Here is a 22,344-nt window from a genome sequence, read left to right on the forward strand (position 1 = left end):
GCACAACTTCTGCCTGCCCAAAGAGATGAATTCATCTTTAGAGTCTTCAAGTTCACAGGGCTGGAAAAACAGCACAGACCAAAAAGCTCTCCAAAGCATGTTTACAGTGCAGGATTCTGTCAGTTTTGCATGGCTGTATAACTTGTACAGTTTTGCATTCTCAACTCATCAAGTCTTACAGTGGTGGCAGCACTCACTCCACTGGTGCCTGAAGAACTAAGGCTGTATCTTATCTATCTGTGGTGATGCTGACTGGGACATGGTGTAAATACCCCTGACATCCCATTAAACAACTGACCTCAGACCCCAGCAGCAGCACCACAAATAGAGCAAACCCCCAGTCAAGTGTTTGTGTTTTTTTCAGGTGAATGACACATTCTGCTTTGAGTTCCCCGATCCGTGGCTAATTCCAAACCACTCCCAACACTCAAATGTACTCACTGAAAGAGATCTCAGATGTGTCTCCGTTACAGTTACAGCAATGACTGTTCTACTTTGAGAAGTCTGACACTGAAACTGCAGTCACAAAGCAAATTAGAAATGGGAAACCCGGTGTTCAGGTGTCACTGCTGTAACTCATCGAAAAGAGAAGGATGAGTTACACACAAATGGATTTGGAAGACATCGCCTCTTCCCTCCTGCTTATTTTAAGAGACCAGAAATGAGGAGGTGCTGACACATCTTCAAACACACACCTCAGTGAGTCAGTGATTCTCTGCAGTATCTGCTTTCCTTTGCTAACCAGAAAGTCTGGTGTATACACAGAAAGTGACAATTAAATGTCTAAAATCAGGTGAGATCAATCCCACTCCAATGGCTCCAGTAGATTCGACCTTACAGAAATGGAGCACCAACTCCTGTGTGGCAGCAGGACCCAGAGAGGAGGGTGAGGAACGGGGCAATTCTCTCAGTGCTGTTGAGACATTCGTATAGGATACAGCACTGTGCCTCGTGATAAAGAAAAGGCAGGATGAATTGTTGTCCTTGTGCTAACTGCACTAAGTGCAAATATTTCTTCATCTTTCTCCAGGGAATTTTCAAAATCATTTTGTCACATGTTGGTTAACAAGGAAATTTCAGCATTTATTTTTAAAAATAAGAACCTAACCCTTTCCTGTAACTTGTAAAATGTCATACAGCAAACTAAACGTAACTGAATTTTGTCAGTTAATTCCCTGAAACAGAAAATGTCTGACCACAAACATGGAATTCCAGAAATCCACCAACGAAAGCTTCTTCACAATGTGGACTTCTAAATCACTAATAAACCACAGAAAATTAGAGCACTGGCAAAGGAAAACTGATGCTTTTACATCTTTTTTCTATTGGCATGGAAAATTAGATAGCCTATAAATGTATTAAAGAATTCTAATGTCACAACCCATGAGGGGAAAAAGTGAAATGACTGCTAAAAGACTTTGAACTGCAAACAGTACAATGACAAGGACTAGTGCAGCGCTGTGGTGATGTCCTGGTCGCAGTCACTGATTCATGGCAAAGCCAGCTCATTTCCCTTGGCAAAGATGTAACCACGGTGTAAAGTGTTTTAGGGGTAGTCAGTGAGTTTAGAAACACATTTCTTAACCATTACTACATAAAGGTCACAATTTTGAAAGAAACTGGTTTAAAACTCTAAGAATGACGACTGCCCTTCAGGCAGCCCTCCAGGGGTGTACAGACCCTGCGCACATATTCATAACACCAGCAATTCAGCAACAGCCACAGCATTTAAACTGACTTTAGAGATTTGTGCAGCCTTTGTAGATTTAGCCCTTGAGTTGGGACAAATTATCTGAATTCTAGAGCAATAAAAAAGTAAATTCAGTTTCTTCAATCCTTGATTTTAAGCAAGAGAACAAGTCTGTGCTGTAAATTAAATACCTGATTTGCTAAACTGGGATTCACTCTAATGCTGCTCTGCCTTTTGACCTCACCTCTCCTGGTGAGCGCTCACAAACCTGGTCCTAGTCCAGGACAACAGTAACTTACTTTTTGTGAAGGAACTCTCCGGCCGCCACCGCGACGGGTCGGTGTGCTGAGTACACCAAGTGATACACGTTCTCGCAGTCCTCGTTCGACAGAGCCTCCTCGCTGCCACTGCAACAGTCAGAACGCAGCACCTCAACTAGAGCAAGCGGTCCATTCCGATCCCCTCCCTCCCGCCACTTCTGACAGCCACAGCACTGACCTCCTCCAGACAAAACCCTAAATGGCTGAACACTGATTCCAAGGACCTTTGGTTCAATTTCTAAATACAGAGATATTTAAAGGGACTGTAAGACTGAAGGACTGTCCTTCTCCCAGTTGTATCAATAAAGGTATAAAAGTATTATGAAAAAAATGTCATTACCACTTACAAATCTTGCCCTGCTTAATTACTTAGACCATGACGTTCATTACAATGCCTGTACTGCAAGATGCCAAACACTCCCTATAAACATTATTAAAAGCCCCTGCCTCAGGGACACCGCTGTGTCTACGCAAGACAACGTCGGGGGCCTGGAAGCACGGATCTTCCTGCATGGCCAAGTCTTTAAAACTGCAAGATGGCACTGCCACCACCACGTAACCCAAACACCACTAACAGCCTCAATATATCAATACTTATATACTGAGATGGAGTATCTTATTTTTGCCTCATGACCGTATTATTACATGTTCAGTTCAACTTCATACTAAGTGCAAAGTGACAGATTCACTTCCTTACACAAGCAAAGAAATCAAGTCAAACATTACTGTAGGCTTAGGTAACTGTCACGGGTTTTGACAAATACTCACTGCAGTATTAGCGTAACTAATCGAATGGCTTCCACAGCGACATCGTATTCCTTATCGAGGGTCATTGATACAATGCGATCCTGGAAAGGAGTTGTGTTACAGTGACAAAACAGAAACACACCGAGAGCTATCAGACGAAGAATGCTATAGACCACAAAATAAACACTCCTGGGGAGAAAGATCTCCCAGCTAGACACGTGAAAGCCCTTTAACATCACTGAACCATTTCCTGGGCGTCTTTGGAAGCTGTGTGCTACAGGCATCGTGGCACAGCAGGCGACAAGAGCTCAACAACCAGTGCTTGTCCTTGGGCGTTCTCCAGGACACAAGTGAGCAACCTTTGGAGCTGAAGCCCTGCTCCGGACTGCTCTGGTTTAGCTTTTCTTTCTGAAAAGGAATGGACCTGGGTTGGACCACAGCAGAAATATCGCCCTGCTTCACCCTCTGAAAACACAATTATTGAGCAATGAATGCTGCACAGAGGCACAACTGGAAATGCTGAGAAGAAAATCACACCTGAATATGGGCACGTGCATGTTGCCTATGAAGTTGTGGCCTTTATACCTGGCTACATCTTAAGGTTTGGAGCTGATCTCAAAAATGACATTACAGGTTTTCCACAGGAAAGCAGGAAACCCCTTGGTATCTTCTCTACTCTCTCTAGTGGAGACAAGCACACCACTGTTCAATCCAATGCAATGATTTTATCACCTCTAGGGACCCTGTAGTTATGAGTCTCCTAAGGTTTTCTCTCTCCTCAGTTTCAATTTGTGCCCCAAAGGAGACATGATCAGTGCACGTTGTCCTCCCTAGCTCGGGAGAGTTTCTATCTGTCCATACGAATGCAGCATGTCTTGATGTTCTTTGCTTGACTGATCAAGGTAGTGAAAAGAACTTGGGTCATCCGAAAACAAAACTGGATTTCTGTGGCTTGATCTGCTTCGGGATGGAGTAGGCACTATGTGACATTTTGGGGTGTGAAAGAACAGAAGTCAAGGACTGGAAATGAAATAAAAAAGGGTTAGGAACCAACAGTGAAAGTCCCCAGGAACAAATCAGGACAAAATAAAGGTGTCCACCTCTTTTCTCTGCTGTTCCAGGCATTTCAAGGCTGAAGGTGAATATCAAGCAGCCATGGTTTTTCAATACGGACATAAAGGAGCAGCATGTACAGAATGCACGGTGGCTGTCTCAAGTGATACCCCTCACAAAAACGGGTCTGTGGAGACACTCTGTGTAACTGTGGCTAAGTGCACCTCTACCAATCACCATTCAGGTCCTGGCACACTTGCTGCATTTAACTGTTATATTGAGACAGCTTTAGAGACTGCAGGAAGTCCATGAAACAGTGAAATAACTTTCCAAACTGGAAAATCGGTGTACGGGCAAGACCAAAAAACAGCACTGTCAGTTGTTCCTAAGCTCTTGGCCAAGGAGCAACAACGAATAACAACATCAAGAGAAAGAACAGCAGATACACTGCAGAGCAGATACCCTGATCTTCACAGTTTCGGTGCGATTCCATATAGTGCCTCAAAGTGCATCTTAAACTCCAGGACACCAGAGGGAGGGAACTCACTGCACCCCAAGGCGGAAGCACACAACCACAGAGCTCCTTCTGCGCCTGCAAAACGCCTGGGAAGGACCAGATCTTCTCTCCTGGGAGCCAGAGCTGCTCGCTGGATGTGGAGTCCTTCTGGACCTTGAAACCAACTGATGTGACAATGTTTTCTTCATCCAAAAAGACCGTTGTCTCATCTTCATTTTTCCCAGAAAAAGCTTTAAGCCACGAGGCTTAAACCAAACAGTGCAGATGGGTCACTGCTGATCCTCTGATGTGCCTTGGTGCCAGTGTCTCCGTGTGACAGCACCTGGCACCAAGGTCCTTGCAAACGAGACCTGGACACCCAACGCCTCTGGAAGGTGTAACTTCCACGGCTTAGTAAGTTACAAACCCCAGAAACCTCCTGCACCACTGCATGGCAGCAGAACAGGACACAGGCCTGTATTTACATCTTGAACAATTAATTTACACTGTCCACGAAGATCAGTCTGCATTCTGGATTATGCGGACAAGGCTTGCTGAAAAGCAAATGGATCTACCTTTCCCTCTCGGGTCATGGAGACAGCACTGTCCTGCACAGGGGCAGGGATGGACAGGGATTAAATGGCTGACTCTGTGCTGACTGGCACTGACTGCAGAACAGCTCATTCACTTCTCCATATGGCTGCAGTTCATGTTTGGATCAGACGGGACTTCTTGATGGAAAACAAAAGTCACTGATGGACAGGTTGTTTTTGTTGATGGACAAAATTTATTGTCTAGCATATCACCTGCTCCTAGAAACACAAATGTGGGAAAGAACACGCACCTTTCCACTGGAGAAGTGACACTATCAGATCCTTGTCACAGCTCTCTGGGAGGTGGTGAAATATTAACACCCCAGCACAAGTCGTTCTGGATTACATTAATTGATACTTTAAACAGCTCCAAGGTCTCTGGAGAGGTTTCTCCTGACAGCTGGAATGGATTGAGCTGCACACCAGCTGAACTGCGCAGGGCGATTAAAGGCAGATGAGGAAATATAAATAAGGAGCCGTGGAGCTAAGGACGGCATTTAGGTCCATTATTTTTCAGGGGCTGGTGGTGGAGCTTGTGGTGGCAAGACACTGAAGTAACTCATCAGACATTAAAAAGGCGTTAAGTTGAAGCTCTGCTCCATCCTGGTGCCAAAGGCCAATCCCTGTCAGCACAGCTGTAAATCCCCTTTGGGCAGTGCCAGCTTCTTGTTCCCCCGATGTGCTGGAAACAGAACCTGATAAATCCTCGCGTTAAACACATCTGTCCTCTGGGCTCACAGGCTCTGAACTCACCTGTGCTCTCATTTATTTCATAATCACGCAGACTGCTGCAGTAAAAACAGCTTCAGTGGAGCAGAGGGAAGATGAGGATTCCTAACGGGGCTCCCTTTCCTCTGAATCTTTTGGACAGAAATGCCCATTCCTCACACCACTCTACAAGCAGCAGCAACGCACAGGCTCACCTGACTCCTCCTAACAAGGAAAATGGTCTATACTGGGAAAAAAGCCGGAAGGAACAACTCAGAGGCTTGATGTTCCTGTGGTTTCTTGAAGTACATCACTGAACAGTCATTTCTCAAAGCGCCTCCAATTGTCCCAAGAAGTTTTGCTGATGCTAGGACAGGTTCAGCTTCAAAGGAGCATTTCTCCTACAAATTACAGGAGGCTGAGAAACACCCAACCCATCTTCTAGTAAAAAGCAGCAGATACACAGACCATGACAGTTTTAGTGGCCTATTTCAAAACAAATCAAACTACAGAAGGAGCACATATAAACAAATCTGTAAGCCTGCACAGATGGAGCAGGAAAAGCGGCAGATTTGGAGGGCTCATTTTTCTGCGGTTAGCGAGGATTTCTGGGTGTCCTGAGCCGACAAGTAAACCACACGGACAGAGGCTTTTCAGCAGCACTGGGAGGTCTGGACCTGTTTGCCAGGTACTCTGCTGTGAGAGGAAAGTCTGTCTTCATTGCAGGAGTCCCAAAAAATAGAAACTTGATTTATAAAACGAGAAGAATAGAGGCCTTGAAGGGATCCCACCAAATGATCATGTTCATCTCCTACTGCAAAGTCAGCCATACCCAGTTCATTCCTGACGGATGGTTATTTAACCTGCCCTTCAAAATCTCCAATGAAGGTGGTAATTAGTAAAGAGCCTGTTCTGTTCCATAACTGTAACTTCCGTAATATGTAGACTTCACTGCAGTTTAAGCATCTTTTCTCTCCATCTCAAGAGAATGTGCCAGAAGTCCGATTACCATTACGTTTTATGAATCATTTACATGCAGGGAAGCTGTGACAAGTCTTCTGCATTTTGGGCTTCCCTCGATCAACCCGAGGAGTTTCCATTAACTGCAGTGACAGACTCCACCAGTGAAGCAGTGTAAAACACAGGGAGAAGTCTCAGGCACAGCAGTTACAAGTATTTACACTGCCACTTCTTTTCTAAACAGACCTTTTCATCAGCATTGCAATAATGACTTAAACCGAAATAAACTCAATCACCTTTTCAGCCCTCACCACAGCTCTGCGCTCTCCAGGACACAGAAGCGACGGCAAAAGGTGACACCAATGTGGTGGCAGGGCCTGAGAGCCCCCTTGGCACAGCATCCCCACAGAAGCAAGGAGTGCATCGCTACACCCATCGCCCCACACACTTCACTTGTGAAATGAGACGGTCGCACCACAGAGGGAATTCACAGCCATGCTCTCATCCAGACATTAAACAAAAAGTCAGCAAGTTTGCAGTAGTAAAGAAAACCACTCAATATTGCACCAGGACTTCTCTCCTGAACAGGACAACCATGCTTGGAGGCTTGTCTACATGTGCCAAGTACATGCTCTACATGGACAAAGTAAACCTGCTCTGTGGAAGTGTTTCACTGTGCAGAACAGTGCAGAGCAAAGCCTCTTCCTCCAGTCACAAGCACCTGATCAGTTAAAATGCCATCTTACGAACAGGCTTTTGTTACAGGCTGTTACTTTCAGATGCATGTTAGGTTCACATCCTTAAAATTCAATGCATCCCAAATTAAACAAGCACAAGCAGACTGAATAATGACAATAAACCATCAATAATACAAACAGATAAATAATCATCCTGGCCAAGCCTCATAAATCTTACAAGGCAAACATTGTAAAATGAATCTGGCTTAATCTCAGCATTCAATAATGTAGTTTTACTACTGCACTTACAGCCTCGTCACAAATAAATTTATTATCTATAATGATTTTATTGTATTTATTTATTATTAAGTAATAAAATTATTTATTATTTTTGCATTTAATATACATGACTCAAAGACCACAACAGGGTAAGATACACAACACTTTTATTTTCTGTTCTCCTTCCAAAATTGAATGTCCTCTTACCTTGAATCTGTTAGTGAACAGCTCCAGTTTTGGAAATAGCTCTCTGTTGGTATACAGACTCTGAAGAGCTTTCAAACACTTCAACCTCACTTCACCTTGCTAAATAAAACACACTAAGATTAGCTGATGCAACATCCTAATCAAATGCACATGAATATTAAATCATACTGTCATTTTAATGTACTTTTAACATTTTATCCAAATAAGTTACCGAAGCCAACTTGCAATTCAGCTAAAAACCAAAATCCACATGCTGCTGCCTACAAACAATGTTCAATTTTCTCCCTATTTGCATACACAAAGAATTTAAGGTGCCATCAGTTGAACGTCTGTTACTGCTTCCCTTTCAAGTAACTCCCCAGAAAGACAAGGAATGCAGCAAGTAAACACAAAATGAAGACATCAGATCACAGGGCGGCTGATGAAAGGTCTGGCACTACACAAACACCGATGACAACCAGAAGGGCTGGATCCCCTGGGCAGTGCCCATGTCTGCCTGGCCGCAGACGCACAGCTCTGCTCTGCCGCGTACTCCTGGCAAACTCCGGTTTCTTGATGAGAAATGTGTGTAGGCAGCAAAAGGCTATAAACAAACCTGCTCAGATACAACCTGAGAGTTCACTGCAATGCGAACTTGCTTTGATGAAAGGGAGAACACCAAGTCCAAGGCCCGTAGCTGCTCAAGAACTCACAAATTATTGAACTTTATAAATAAAACTTGATACCCAGAGGGCTTCATTTCTAAGCCTGTCCATTCTATCATGGAGTCTGTATTTAAAAAGCTGCTCAAGCTAAAAACTGAAAGATCCAGAGACTGACATGAAAACAGAAGCTAGAAATCCTTATTTTTAGGTTTCTTTCTTTCTTCCCACCTATCTAAAAAATTGAAACACAGTATAAAAGGACAGAAGTTGAAAGGAGGATTTTCAGAAGAGCTTCTCCTTGAAGAGCTGTTGCTCCTGAGAAATCATCTCTCTGTATCTCTTTCAAGGAGAAAAAGCTTATGTGGATGTGATCGACTGCTAAACAGGCACAGAGGAACGCTGCCTGTCATTCTTCTCCCGATGCTGCAGTACCAGAAACGGTGCTTCCTCTGCAGTGTGTCACTCAGAAAGGTCAGAATCTCTGGAGCCATCATTAGGAGAGGACACGAGCCTGTAACACCACAGAGGATCGGTGTTGGTTTTGGCACGTGGTGACCACCACGGAGCAACAGGGAGGTAACGGGTGTAGTTACAACTTGACTGGAGCGGATGGCTTGTTATTCAGTCAGTGCTGCAGTCCCAAAGGGCACAACCCTACGTTGGTTAGGTACAGCATAAAAATACATCAGTGCCATCAGCAGCAAGACCTCAGACCTGTGCACATCAGGTCTGGACTCCTCAGGGAGTCCGAAGCCCCTGTGGACTTCACCAAACACTGTGGATTAGTGGTCCCAGAGTTAAGTTCATGACTCTGAGGGTCTCTAAGTGTGAAGGGAGTCAAGTGAACAGGCAGACAGAGGCACAGCTGTGAACACTGGATACCTGCATGGCCTGCCAGACGCTGACCAGCACTGAACCAGGCTGCTGTCCTGCTGCTGCTCACTGGATCCAAGGCAGAAGACAGGACTGCAGGAGCAGGTGAGGAAGAAGAGAGGTGGTGTCACACCTGGCTCCTCCAGCTGCAAGCAACGGCCCAGGGGACACAGAGGCAAGCCCTGGAAATGACTGCCTTTCCTGGCAGAAAAATGACAGCGGAAGGACTTTCTCTGACAGCAAAAAAGTCTGTTTTTAACCTGCAGGTCAAGGATGGGATACATCTCTCTGGAGAGGGAAGAGCCCCTGGGGGCCAGCTTGCTAATCCTGTTCAGAAGGATATCCTTTAAAATAGAGTTGGCAGAGATCAGTGACAGGAACCCACAGGAAGAACCAACAGCAATGACTGGGACAAGAACTCAAGGCAGGAGTGGAGGTGCACACAGATCCACTGCCTCACGTCCAGGACAGAGGAGCAGAAACGTCCCACAGACACAGGTAGTTCCTGCAGTAACTGTGAGAGGCACTCAAGTAACAGGAGCTCTGAATGCTCCAAAGACCTTTTGGGGACAGAAACACTGCAAAAATTTCCTATCTAGCAAGGAAGTAAGAGGGTAGGAATGATAAGGTTAGGGCAATTCCTAAGAAACTTATGCCATGGTAAAAGCTGCCAGCACAGCGGTGAAGAGAGTTATTTAACTTGGAGATGAACTTATTAAACTAATTAGGAAGTCAAGCACAAGAGGAATACACAAACCAGCAGATCAAATAGAAAAGCCCTGGGCACACGAGAGGTAATGAAGAAAACTCTCTGTAAACGTCTTTGTAGCACAACAAAGAAAAGTTCGTTTGCTTTGAAGGAATCGTCACTTTTGACATGCATAGTGGGTAGGAAGTAATCAATTAAAATGACAACGAGGACAATTTAGCTTATGCAAGGAAGAACTTTTAGGAGGCCAACACAGCTAAACTGCTACAGCAAGCTGTGGATAGCAGCAGCAGAGGGGTCTTCAGACTGTGAGCACTGCAGACACACAGCGAGCAGCAAGGGAAGGAGCACGAATATTTCCCAGACCAGACTTCAGCCTGAGCTTCTGCAATTCTGAGCTGAAGTCTGCAGGGAGTACGAGTCAACCTAAGGCAGCAAATATTGGTAACCACACGGTACCTTTGATTCTGCTACAGAAGACAAGCATCGCTTCCCAGCTGTTTTTATGTAGTCACATTTCTGCTTCACAGACAGACAGAACGTACCTGAAAGGAACGCTCTGCCTTTTTCTAAGTAACAGACAAAATATTTGCATTCTAACAACCAAGACTTTCCATTCTCCTGAGTCTCATCTTCCAGAAGAATACCCTTACCTGGGGTTTTGTTCAATTTATTACTGTGACACTTGATTATTGCAGAATCCTGAGTTCAGCCACGCCATCGTGAGTTCTACGCACGCCTCTTTCTCCACTCTAATTATTCCTGTAATTCCCCTTCTCTCAGTGTTTTAATTATTTATATTTTCAAATTATTTTTGTAATAAGAAATTATTTTTAATGAATATGAGAACTGCTTCACACTAACGCTTGTTAATGCTTTCTATTATTTACAATTTGATATCAGAACCTAAACCAAAACCATCGAATGTTTATCAGCACTGTTTAATGGCAAACATTTCTCATCTTTCCCCCGTTTTTGCTGAGATAATCCTCCAGACACGTCTGAGGTGTGAGCAGCAAACGGTCACCGCTGCTAACGAAGCCAAAAGCAGTCGATACACCTTTGATGGCAGCAGTGCGGGGCTGTCTGCTCTTGTCTGGGGGAGTCGAGCTCTGCTCATCTTCCCTTTACTATGGCAGACCTGTGGAAAAGAACCCATCCTGCTGGGTGGGATCTACAGCCTGGCATCGAGCTACCCTAGGTCCTTATTAACATCACACATAGCTGTAGTTTGCCACCCCCCAGTGAACCACAGAATATGAGGAGTTGGAAGGGACCTCGAAAGATCATCTAAACCAGACTTCTCTCAACATCCAGGGATAACAGCGCTCCAGAAATGGCAATTCGAGGTGCACTGCTCTGCGTCAGCTCCCACGCCAGGTGAAGGCTCAGATCACACAGAGATGACCACTTTTTGAACCCCCAGACACACATTTTTCAGTATTTTTTTAAGTGGGTGGGTGGTCAAGAGAGACAGCACAGCCGTTTCTCTTTTCACACTTCGTGATGATTCTTTTGCATTTTTCCAATTCCTTTTTGGCGGCTAAGGGTACTCTGCTCTTTTAATAAATTTGTTAGGTTTTAATAATGAATAATTAATTCACTCAGCTCTTTGCCCTACCGTATTTCTGCAGACTGCGCTGTGCTGTTATTTTCTTCTTGGAAAAATAACCTAAATTCCTGGGTATCGTCAATCCGCAGTTTATGGGATGACCCTGACAGGCTGTGTTGCATTCTGCTGCTCATCAGTACCTAGGACAGGCGCAGCGCTGCTCTCTGTGCACAGGCCCACTCAATCTGATTTAGGAAAAGACTGCACATCATCTGACGCATTTTTCTAACATTTTCTCAAAACCAAGGAAATCAGGCACCAAGGAGATTCTATAAAGACACTGTTTCAGGCAGTTTTGGTGAGTCCCAGCTGCTGCCTGGTGTACAAAACCCTCACACAGTCAGCAGTGCAAGTCCTGTTCTACCAGAGTCGGGAACCAGCCACTCTTGCTGCAGAGCTGAGTGGGGACCTGTGGCCGCCCAGCAGAAGCTGATGTTGTGGACACCATCGGTACCAAGAACTGGAGATCGGAAAGCACCTCTGGACAGAAATCCTTCTGCTTCTGCCTGGTGTTTCAACAACTTTCCGAAGAAGCAGCTAAGCAGAACCTTGAAGAGTCTCTTCAAGGGCAAATGAGCTGATGAGAGCTCCACTGCCTGTGGAGCCAGGGATGTCTGCTGGGGACACAGAGGTGGTCTCTGTCCTCCACCTTTTGGGCAATGGAAACGGAAGACACATTGGGAAACCTCTCTTCCCTTCTTCTTCAGACACAAACACAGTCAGGGGTGATCCAAAGAGACCCCCTTTCTATCATAATCACCAAAAAGCACCATGGAAACACGTCCATTCAGATATTCTAATGGAGACTGAAAACACTAAAAGCATGTGGTCCGAGCACACAGTTTGGGACTACTGTACACTAATTTAACTGAATACCTTGAAATAAGCTGGTTAGGAGGTAAATAACAGGTGAGAAACAAGAGCAATCTCTTTACAAATCAAAGATGCTACACTACACATGACTTGGATGGTGTAACACCAGCTACCCACAGTGCACGCTGCTATGTGAATACTACACAATACTTACCCTGTCGTGTAGTGTCCAGCCAACGTATTTTAAATAACTATCATTCAGGAAGGCATCACTGTACATTTTCATCCAGACACCGATTTCTTCAATACAGACAGCTCTAATCTCAGCAATAGCATCACTAATAAGGAAAAAAACCAAAAGGAAACCTATTATCCAGATGACAGTCACATACCATTTAATTCTCATTCCAATGGCCTCCTCTATAATATTTTGCTTTTACTTTTGATGAACCTCACTACTTAGGGCCCGTCACTGTTCTCACTGCTGTCTCACTGTTTTTCTGTTCCTTCATGTCCTTGAACTCACTGACTCACCTAATAATGTCAATATTTCTACAATCAGATATGGTATTCCCATTATCCCAAAAAATTCTCAACCTGGTTTGCTTCTCAGTCTATGAGTCCATGTTTTACCTCCCTCTTTTCAAACAGAATTATGAGTCCAAGCTGCAAACCTGCTCCAGACAACCGTTTCTGAAGCACCATCACTGCCATGCTCAGCTGGCAGGACCCCTGCAGCCAGACGTGGACAACAACTGCAAGGTACCACAAGTTACGTGGTTCAACCAAAGGAGCCTGCCAGGGGGGCACAACAGGATTTGGTACCTAAACACATCTCGTTCATGCCCGGCATGAAAGCCCCTATGACAAACCCCAGGAGAATGCTGATGTTTCAACACTCGTTTCTCCTAGTTTTCTTGCCGTTTTTCTACGTTCTGACTGTGATGGAAGAGGCAGAGACACATCTGAGGCAGACTTGTAGCTGCTTCTTGAGGAGAGGCAGCAGGAAACTGTCTGGAGAGATCACCTAAAGAGATGAGGGAGGGAAACCGTTTCCATCTGATTGGCACTTCCCTGCCTGACTGACATGGAGCATGGCATATTTACTAATAACCAACGACGGCTGAACAACGGGAAAAGGGACCGGGGCCATCTGGCCCTGTAGTAATTTCATCTTCGAGACATCTGTTACTACGAGAAATGGCTGTGCCACTCCAGCTGGCACTGCTTCACAGTTCAGCATTTCAGCCGTAGTGAGAGAGGAACAGGAAGAGCCGCTGCACAGGAGAAGGGAGTGCCTGGTGCTCCGCAAACACCGGCCTTGCCTGGAATTGAGAGTCGTGTTCTGTGGTTTTATTAAAAACACGTATTTTTGGGAAGTAATAAACACTGATTTAATTCTAAAACACAGCCCAAAACCAAAATCTAATTTATGAAAAAATTAATAAAAAAATATCCCAAGCTTGAAGCAGAGAACAATTGCAAAATAAGAGCAGCTGTATTTTTCCTAAAGTCTGCAATTTTTCAGAATACAAATACAACGCGCTCTATCTCATGGCTGGGACACTGACTGCACAAGTCCATACACACACAGCAGTGTAACAAAGCTGTGACTGCTCCGTTCTGTGACCGCCCGTGTCCGTGCACCCTTCCCCTGTCCCCTCTGCAGGTGCCATTCTCCTGTACGTGATCTTCCAGATCCCAAGGTGAAGCCCACGGCTCCCACATGAGCACAGCCATAAACTGCTGCGCCATACGTGACCAATGGGACCCTTCTACAGCTGGGTCTCTGCTCTTCTCATTCCATTGCAAATTACAGGGAGAAAACTGATGGAACAGCACAAAACGTGTGTTTAAAGCCAATGGGTGAATGTTGCGGGGCAATGAGGAACGCAATCAAGCCACTGTTGTTTTCTCTCCTTGACTACATAAAACACACTGATTCTATCAACTCCCAGACAGAACCACCGAACGGGTCTGTCAAACCCCCTGAAGACTCCGTAACCTCAAACCCAAGGTCACTGTCAATGGAGAAAGCTGCATTACCAGCAGGGGAGGGCATGAAATGGGCTGCTCCTACGAGGGATTTCTCAAACAGGTTTCAGATGCTGTAAGGATGAATATTCTATTCAGGAGTCTGCACCATCAAAACTGCATTCAGCAGCCACAACAAAGACAAGTTCTAATTAAAACTATGAATATATTCTCATATATATATATATATGTAACTGTATATCGATTCACACTAAACTAGATTAGCAATTCTCTTTTATGGAACTATTTAAAAACTACTTTTTAAAACGAAATGTAAGTGGAAGGAATCGGAATGCAGGGCTTGAAGAACAATCTAGAAAACCATAAATACGACTCAAGAAAAAGAAGGCAACAGCACAACGCAGCCATGAAGACATTTCCACTAGGAGATGACAGTCCGAGGCCTCACTTCCAAGGAGGTTATTTCACCACCCTATAAATTTACTAACTGTGAAGCATTTTGGAAGAATTTAGCAGCAATCCCTAAAAGAAACCAAGTGTCAACAGATATTTAATCATGCAGCACAGCCAGCCAAAAAACCAGGAAAATCTCTCTTTTCTGTGAGAACACATTCAACCTTCCCTAGGCAGACAGCAAAAGGGATCTTGACTCAAAAGCTGCTCAGGGATCCCTGGGCACTCTGGACAAACACTCGGAAGAGAAGAGAAAGGAAGCAAGTTATTCAACTAATTTAAACACGTCATCTAATGACAATTTAACATCTTCAGTATAATTGAAACCAACGAGTCCTGCACAGGGCACGTGAGAGGGCAAACAGACTGGGGGTGGTGGAGAGGCAGGACTGGTGAGACAGCCCTTTCCACTGCACCACGCAGTGAGAACCACTCCTCACTGGAGTCACCAACGCAGATCCATGGCCACACACAGCATCACAGCATGGCTGGGGCTGGAAGGGACCTACAGACCCCCCAGTTCCAACCCCCCGCCGGGTGCTGTATCAAACGCGCTGCAGCCAAAAAGCCTTTATTGATTTGCTATGTGTGTGATCCACTGCTTGTTATTAAACTATAGTTCCTTTCTTACATTTTTTCACGCACTTAAAATATATTTTAGCTTCTTTTCATAGTCACTACGAATTGTTTTGGTTTTTGTTTAGGTTTTGTTTTGTTTTTAAATCTACATGCACCCTGCACGTAGTTTTCAGCTTGTTTAACTTTTAAGTTACCAGTACACAGTATCTTATTACTACTTACCAAGGGTCTGAGACTCAAAACAAAGACACAAAGCTGTTTGAGCTGAGGACCTCTGAACATCACCATACCCAAGCTCCTACACATGCTCTGCACAAGCAATTTTTAGGTATTTCCAGGTACAGGTATCCCACAGCCTCTCTGGACAGCCTGTTCCCCTGTAGTCCTGGTCACAGTCATCTTCTCTCTGGTTCTACACTCAGCACCTTGACTCCAACCGAGTTTTCTTCTATGTCTCTCCCCTTTGATGTCAAATCTCAGTTTTAGAGATGACAAAAAATAATCAATGGACAATCAAGTATGTCATAAAGCAACACAGAAATAGTCAGAAAAAGTGATGCAGGAAAGAGATAAGGAAATAAGTAACGAGGTAGGAACATCTCCTGCATATTTATTAACAATATCTCAGCTTCTGACCAACTCCACTGCTAACACCAGACTAATGCTACACCCAGAAAACTGCTTAGCTATTTCTGCAAATCACTGCATTTTTTTTTCTAATATGAGAAGTGAGCATGAAAACCTTCCAATGAACTGCAAGCCAGCCCACAGCAAGCAGACACAACCTCCCTGCAGCACCAGCTCACTGGCTGCATGCTGAATGAAACAGCTTGGAGGCGCTTTTTGTTCAGATCGAGGACTTGCTATTTAAGCAAGCCACATATTTAAAAAGACACATTTTCTTCTTAAGAATTTAAACTCTTAGGAAGAAAATGTGTATCTAAAAAAAAAAGACACCTTTCCTTCAGCCAAGGTCGCTGTAAGGTCCCACTGGAGCCTTCTCTTCTCCAGGCTGAACAACCCAACTCTCTCAGCTGTCCCCATATGGGAGGTGCTCCAGCCCCTGATCATCTCTGTGGCCTCCTCTGGCCCCGCTCCCCCTTTGTGCTGCTACCTCTGAGCACACAGGAGAGATGCTCCCAGCACAGCTATCGACCTTCTTGCCAGCCTCACGCTCGAGTCCTGCAGAGCCGTGATCCCACTGCGCTGCGCTGCTCACACGCACACATTCAGCATGGCCACCTCCCTGGTTTCCCGTGTGCTTCTCTCCATAATGACAATAAGCCCTCTGCTCACCTAAGCCATGGGTTCCTCTTCGCCTTCTAACCCTCTTCTCACACACCCAATTCTTGTTTTCTGCCATTTATCTAAAATATTCCATAAATGTCAGAATTTTAAACCAGAACTGAAATCTGAAAGGTTAATTGCATAGTTTAGTAAAAAAGCGTGGATCAGTCAATGAACATTTGAAGAGCTGGTTTCACCAAGATGCTGCAGATGCCCTGAGGTGTCTTGTGGTGCAGAACAACCCTAAATCTATCTGAAAAGACTACTGCTCCCTGATAAACCACGTCCCAAACCAGCACGCACCAGTCTAAACACACTGGTCTGCGCAGTTCTAAAATCAACAGAAGTGCATGCACGTACACCTTCACACACACAAATACAACGCTGGGCTTCTGTACTCACAAGACGTGGCATATTAACTACCAAAAGAACCTTTGTGATGGGCTAACACACAACTGCTTCTCAATGTTCTTGCTCCAAACGTCCAAAACCATTAACAAACAAAAACCCCACGTTAATCTGCATATGTAATTTAAGGAGGAAAAAGCCTCAAATCAAGTTGTGGCTGTGACTGTACGGTGGCAACCTCAGAAATCTGTTTGCACTGAAGACACTCAAAAGGAAACGCAGGTAGAGGTACCCAGCGACCAGCACTGCCCTCCCATGACGTGCAGTGATCATTTGGTCATTCTTGAGACAGGTCACGTTTGTGCTCCCACCTGGGACAACTTCTCTGTCTAAAAGACAAAGACTCAAATCCCACAACTCCTTACAACTGCTGTACTGCATCGAGTAAAGTTGTGTAGTTGGCTCTGCTATGAAATTAATAGGGGTTACACTCATATTTTCTTCCATAATTTCAGTGGTTTTGATACTGCTTTTGTGGCACCTAAAATATTACATGAGAAAAAAAATAACAGTTTCTGCCCGTGACATGATCTACTATTATACTTTCTTAGCAGTCTGCTGTAGCATGCATTTTCTTACCGGTATCTATGAACAAATATACCCTTAAAAATAGAGTTCATCATATTTTCGATTTCATCTTGGTTTTCTTGTAGCTGCAAAAAACAGAACAAAAATAAATTAAAAAATCACTGCTCATTATGATTTGATATTCTACAATTTCTTATTGGGAAACATCAGAAGACCATGGAAGGGCACTTAATTAAAGGTATTAGAGAGCCATTACTTTCTACCTTTCTAGCACACGTCTATACTGTGTGCATGTACATACATTTATATACATACATATGCAATGCCTTGATGGAGGAAACTTAACACTCTCTACAAACACCAATCAATTTAGTTTCAAATCCGTCCTTTGAAGTGGTCACCACCATTTCTTTGCTCCCGAAATGTGGACAAGCAGAGCCTGTGTGTTCAGCCACGTCAGCAGTCCTGTATCCATGGTTAAACAGAGTGAATGACGGCTGCAGAAACGGAGCTGGTTACAGACCAGGAGTGCCCTCCAAAAAACTCCATGTCCTGTTTCAGAAGCACCTAAAGAGGTTCTCGATCCTCAGCTCAAGTGTCAGCTGCTTTAACTGCAGCACCCACGACAACGCAGTTTCTGAACCAGGAACCCTTCCCACATCAGAGCGTGGGCGCTTAACATTGTTCACATCAAACCCAAATAACCAAACTCAGACAGAAAAGGTAATGTGAGTGTGTTTCTATAAAGGAGAGCATTTAAAAACCCCTTCGTATTTCCCGTGTAGTACCAGCACACTTGGTAAGTGCTATGGAAAGCCCACTTTGTGTCAGTGAGGATGTTAACACTTCCTAAAGGAACATCTTGGAATCAATTCAAGGATTCTCACACTGCCAGCTTTTGTACTACACTAAATAAGGATGACTTAATTACACCAAAATGCAGCTTTATTAATAAGGTTATGCCAGTTTTATACACTCAGCTTTTGGAGCAGAACTGCTTCTGCACGCAGAGCCATCGTTCTTCCATCAAGGTGTTTCTTCACGTCAAAGCAGGATACCACAACATGTGGCAACGGAAACTGTTCCAAATGTCAGTAAGAAAACCACAACAGAGCCTTGCTAGTACAGAACGCACGTGTGCATAAAATAGAAACCCGTGTAATTACAGACGTATGGATTTACCAGGTGAAACATCTCAGAGCCTGAGGCAAAACTCTGATGGGCTGTTTTGACTTCCCACACAGCACAAGCTCATGAACACTTTCACCTGAGGGTTTCTGGTTTAAAAGCCATTTCTATAAATATTCCTACAGTACCCTCCAGATAAGACACAAAGTAGCTGCAAAACTCAGTATATGAAGCCTCCCAGTTTCCTAAAATGTAAGGAGGCGCTGCTGCTGTTTTGCACACGGGGAAACTGAGGCACTGGGAGTTCTTGACTCTCCTTGAATAAGGAAATTCATTCCACAGTAAAAGGGATCATGTGCAAAGGGGAAAGCTGGGCGCACACCAGCTGTGTGCACCCAAGGGCTGGCACACAAAAGCAGCAGATTTAACACGGCTCCTGGGAGCAGCAGCGTTCTCAGCATCAGCTCAACCCCGCTGTGCACAGACTGAATGCCTGATCAAGAACACAGAACCCGAACGGGAGCGTGGATTCCTAACCCCCCTTCTGTTGGCTGAACTCACAGGCTGCAGGCAGGCAAACACCCTCAGAAACACGGGGCTAGGAACAGCCCAGCACAGACCGTGGAGTAAATGAGGATGGGAACGAACCAAGGAGCCTCAGGAAACCTCCTGAAAAATGAATGAGGCCTCGAAGGGGAAGGGGAAGCTCCCGGAGAACTCTGGGTATGAATTGTCAATATAAAAACACATCAGAGATGAGAGGTGTGAGAGACTGAACCCTGAGCCATGAGAAGGTGAAGACACATGAAAAAAGCCTGCTTAGACATCTCTCTGGATGAGCAGCACGGTACAGGACTGAGGGGCACAGACGAGGGGACAGCACGGACGGCGTCTTCCCTCTTTTTTCTGCTTTTTCTACAGGGAGCTGACAGCTTGCGCTAACCTTGGTAAGTTATCAGCCATATAACCAACAACATGGGAATTCAGGGGCTGGGGCAGAGCTGGGTGAGGAGAACCAGGCACTCAATAGGTCCACATGAGATCCCTTTTTCTTTTGTATGCTAACGTTTAAAAGATGCAATTCCCAAACACATCTTAGTTTCAGTAATGAATTAGCAATTCTTTGACAATTATGAATTTTCCCCAAAACTTTAAATGGTTTTTAAACTTTCAGCTTTCCCAGATCATGCACTTGAACTGGAGTGCTTCACTTCAGGCATCTTGAGAGAGCATTTGTGTCTCGGGATTCCTGCTCCTACCAATGCAAAAGTGATTTAACCCGCTCCTCTTAAACCTGAGTCAAAATAAGGGAAACGTTCTCCTCTTGACCCTGCGAGCACTTTGAGAAGCTCAGAAAGCTACGAATGACAAACACAAAATCTGAATTACTGCTGGCAGCAACTACAACACAACTGCCTCTGTTTTGTGGCAGATCATTATACAAATCAGCCAGCTCAGTTGGAAATCCCATTGACGAGAACAGAGCTTCACACGCTGCTCTTGCATTGGGTATGCAGGAGAATGAAACCCTTCAGGTAGAGTGCTCCATCTCTTCCACTCCAGATTCATTTGCCACACTGAGCTTGTGAACTGTCCCTGTACAACTTCATGAGGATCACAACACGGGGGTCTGTGTCCCTACGAGGCTTTATTAGGATGGCACTGCATCAAAAGAATCAACTAAGGAAGTGCCAGCACAGAATCCTACTGTAAATGCAGCATGTTTAACCACGGGACATAAACAGCATGGTGTCAGGAATCCTCACACAGAGCCACGATGTGGGCTAATCCTCATAAATCTCTTCTATACGGGGCGCTCTGCTGTGCTTAACCCCACAGATCTGAGGCCATCCTCAATCACCACCGCTCCTCTCTGGCCTGCTCCTGATCACATCCTGATGAGTTGAGTGAGCAGTGACATGAGACACACTGAACACGCCTATGGACAGGTAAGGTTTGCCAGAGTCACTCCCCTTTCTGCGTTTCACAGCCTGGGTGTTGCTGCAGTCTCCCCAGAGCAGCCGGACACTGCATGGCCACAAGGCATCGACAGGAACAGCTGGAGGAAGGGGCACAGAGGATGTCCAGAGACACACAGATACCAAACCAGGGTCATTAGGGACTGTGTCCTTCTCTGGAAACTCAAAGCAACAATCGACAAACCTGGAACAGAAACTCCAGCTATCTGGAGAAACCAATTCTGCTTTTTAAAGTGCTTTAAGGCTGACATTGAATTTAATATTTAATACGTTTCCCTTGCAGTTTGGGCAGGAGAGACTGTTCTTGCTTTGTAACTTAACGCATGATTTTTAAGAATGATGAAAGCCAAATAAAATTGTGTTACGGATTGTAGGGGTAAAATAAAAATACAGAACTGTAACTATCCCCAGACTATAAAGCCAAGCAATTCCGAGTCAAAGTTACACCTAAAAGAATCCAAGGTGCATACGGGTAAAGCACCCAGACATCCTTGATTTGCCACAGAGTAAAGCAGTGGTGGAGGCACCTTTACAGATTACGGTTGCTTGGCTGTATATGTATTAATATATGTGTATTAATTTTCTACTTGTCATCTTTAAATTTCTTCTAAGTACAACTCTAAGACTTAATTTCCTGGGATGTAATACTTTATTTAGGGATGATTACAGACACCTTCTCATGACTTTGCTCACCTAACGCCAGACTAAAAGCCACTTTAATGTCTCCCCAGCTGCTTCTCCCTGAGCTCAGGTGCTATAGCCCCACTGCAGCGTTAGCAGCTACAAAAGGAAGTACTAATGAGACACTGTGTAACGACTGCAGTGATCAAAGGGAACAACAGGCAGTGCACAGGGACTACACACGATCCCGATTTCAAAACCTTCTAAAAAGGCAGAACTAAAATAGTCACTTACAACTCGAGACTATTTCTGTTCCTGCCTGGTCATACACACAGCCCTGAGAACAGAAATGATCCTGTGTGTGCAGAACAGCACACAAACTCTACCGAACGTGTTCACACCAGATTCAAAAAGATTTTAGCCCAAGTAATGTGCTCGAGGTCACACAAACACCACTGCAGATCTCATCTCTTGTTTCCCTCTGCAGCACTTGAGTCAGAAACCACCCCGGGCTTTGTTGGAGGGAACGCACACGAACCAGGAGAAATAAATCATCTTTTCACTTGCCTCTTTTCTCTTCTGAAGCAGCAGCTCCAATCTCTCATTAGCTCTTTTGCCAATCATTTTGTTTCTCTCAGCTTCGTACTGCCTCTGTGTATTATCCTGATGAATGCTCAGGTTTAAGGCAACGTTCACAAGAGCAGTCATAAGCTTCATAGCTGCAAAGGCAGAGGACAGAACGTGACTGTTTAGCTGTGGTCAGAGTTAACAAATACTGCCTCAGCAGACCCACACTCACAGAAAATAACCATGGGCCCTGACACAAAGCCAGCTGGAAAGGCACTTCCCACCCCAGCAACACTCTACAGATCAGAAAAGAGAGCATATACACCACACTGAGCTCCAGGAAATGCTCCTTGCCACCGACTCCAGAACATTATCCAAATTTTGAGTGCATGAGGTCAGGGAACAAGTGTGTGAATCT

General features: G+C 44.7%; 1 protein-coding gene across 2 annotated transcripts in view; it reads right to left on the reverse strand.

The window, feature by feature from the left end:
* The window catches only part of STAG1 (stromal antigen 1), a 118,446-nt gene that overhangs the window by 37,253 nt on the left and 58,849 nt on the right, over nt 1–22,344 (reverse strand). For both annotated transcript variants that reach the window (XM_010193915.1, XM_010193914.1), the window contains exons 7-12: nt 21,927–22,078; nt 17,683–17,756; nt 12,596–12,719; nt 7,731–7,829; nt 2,779–2,858; nt 1,990–2,097 (exon numbers count right to left, since the gene is read on the reverse strand). In XM_010193915.1, the coding sequence (XP_010192217.1) occupies nt 1,990–2,097; nt 2,779–2,858; nt 7,731–7,829; nt 12,596–12,719; nt 17,683–17,756; nt 21,927–22,078 (637 nt within the window). The remainder of the gene's footprint in view (nt 1–1,989; nt 2,098–2,778; nt 2,859–7,730; nt 7,830–12,595; nt 12,720–17,682; nt 17,757–21,926; nt 22,079–22,344) is intronic.

Source organism: Mesitornis unicolor, unplaced genomic scaffold (genome assembly GCF_000695765.1).
Source record: "Mesitornis unicolor isolate BGI_N332 unplaced genomic scaffold, ASM69576v1 scaffold13851, whole genome shotgun sequence".
In the NCBI taxonomy this organism is placed as follows: Eukaryota; Metazoa; Chordata; class Aves; order Mesitornithiformes; family Mesitornithidae; genus Mesitornis; species Mesitornis unicolor.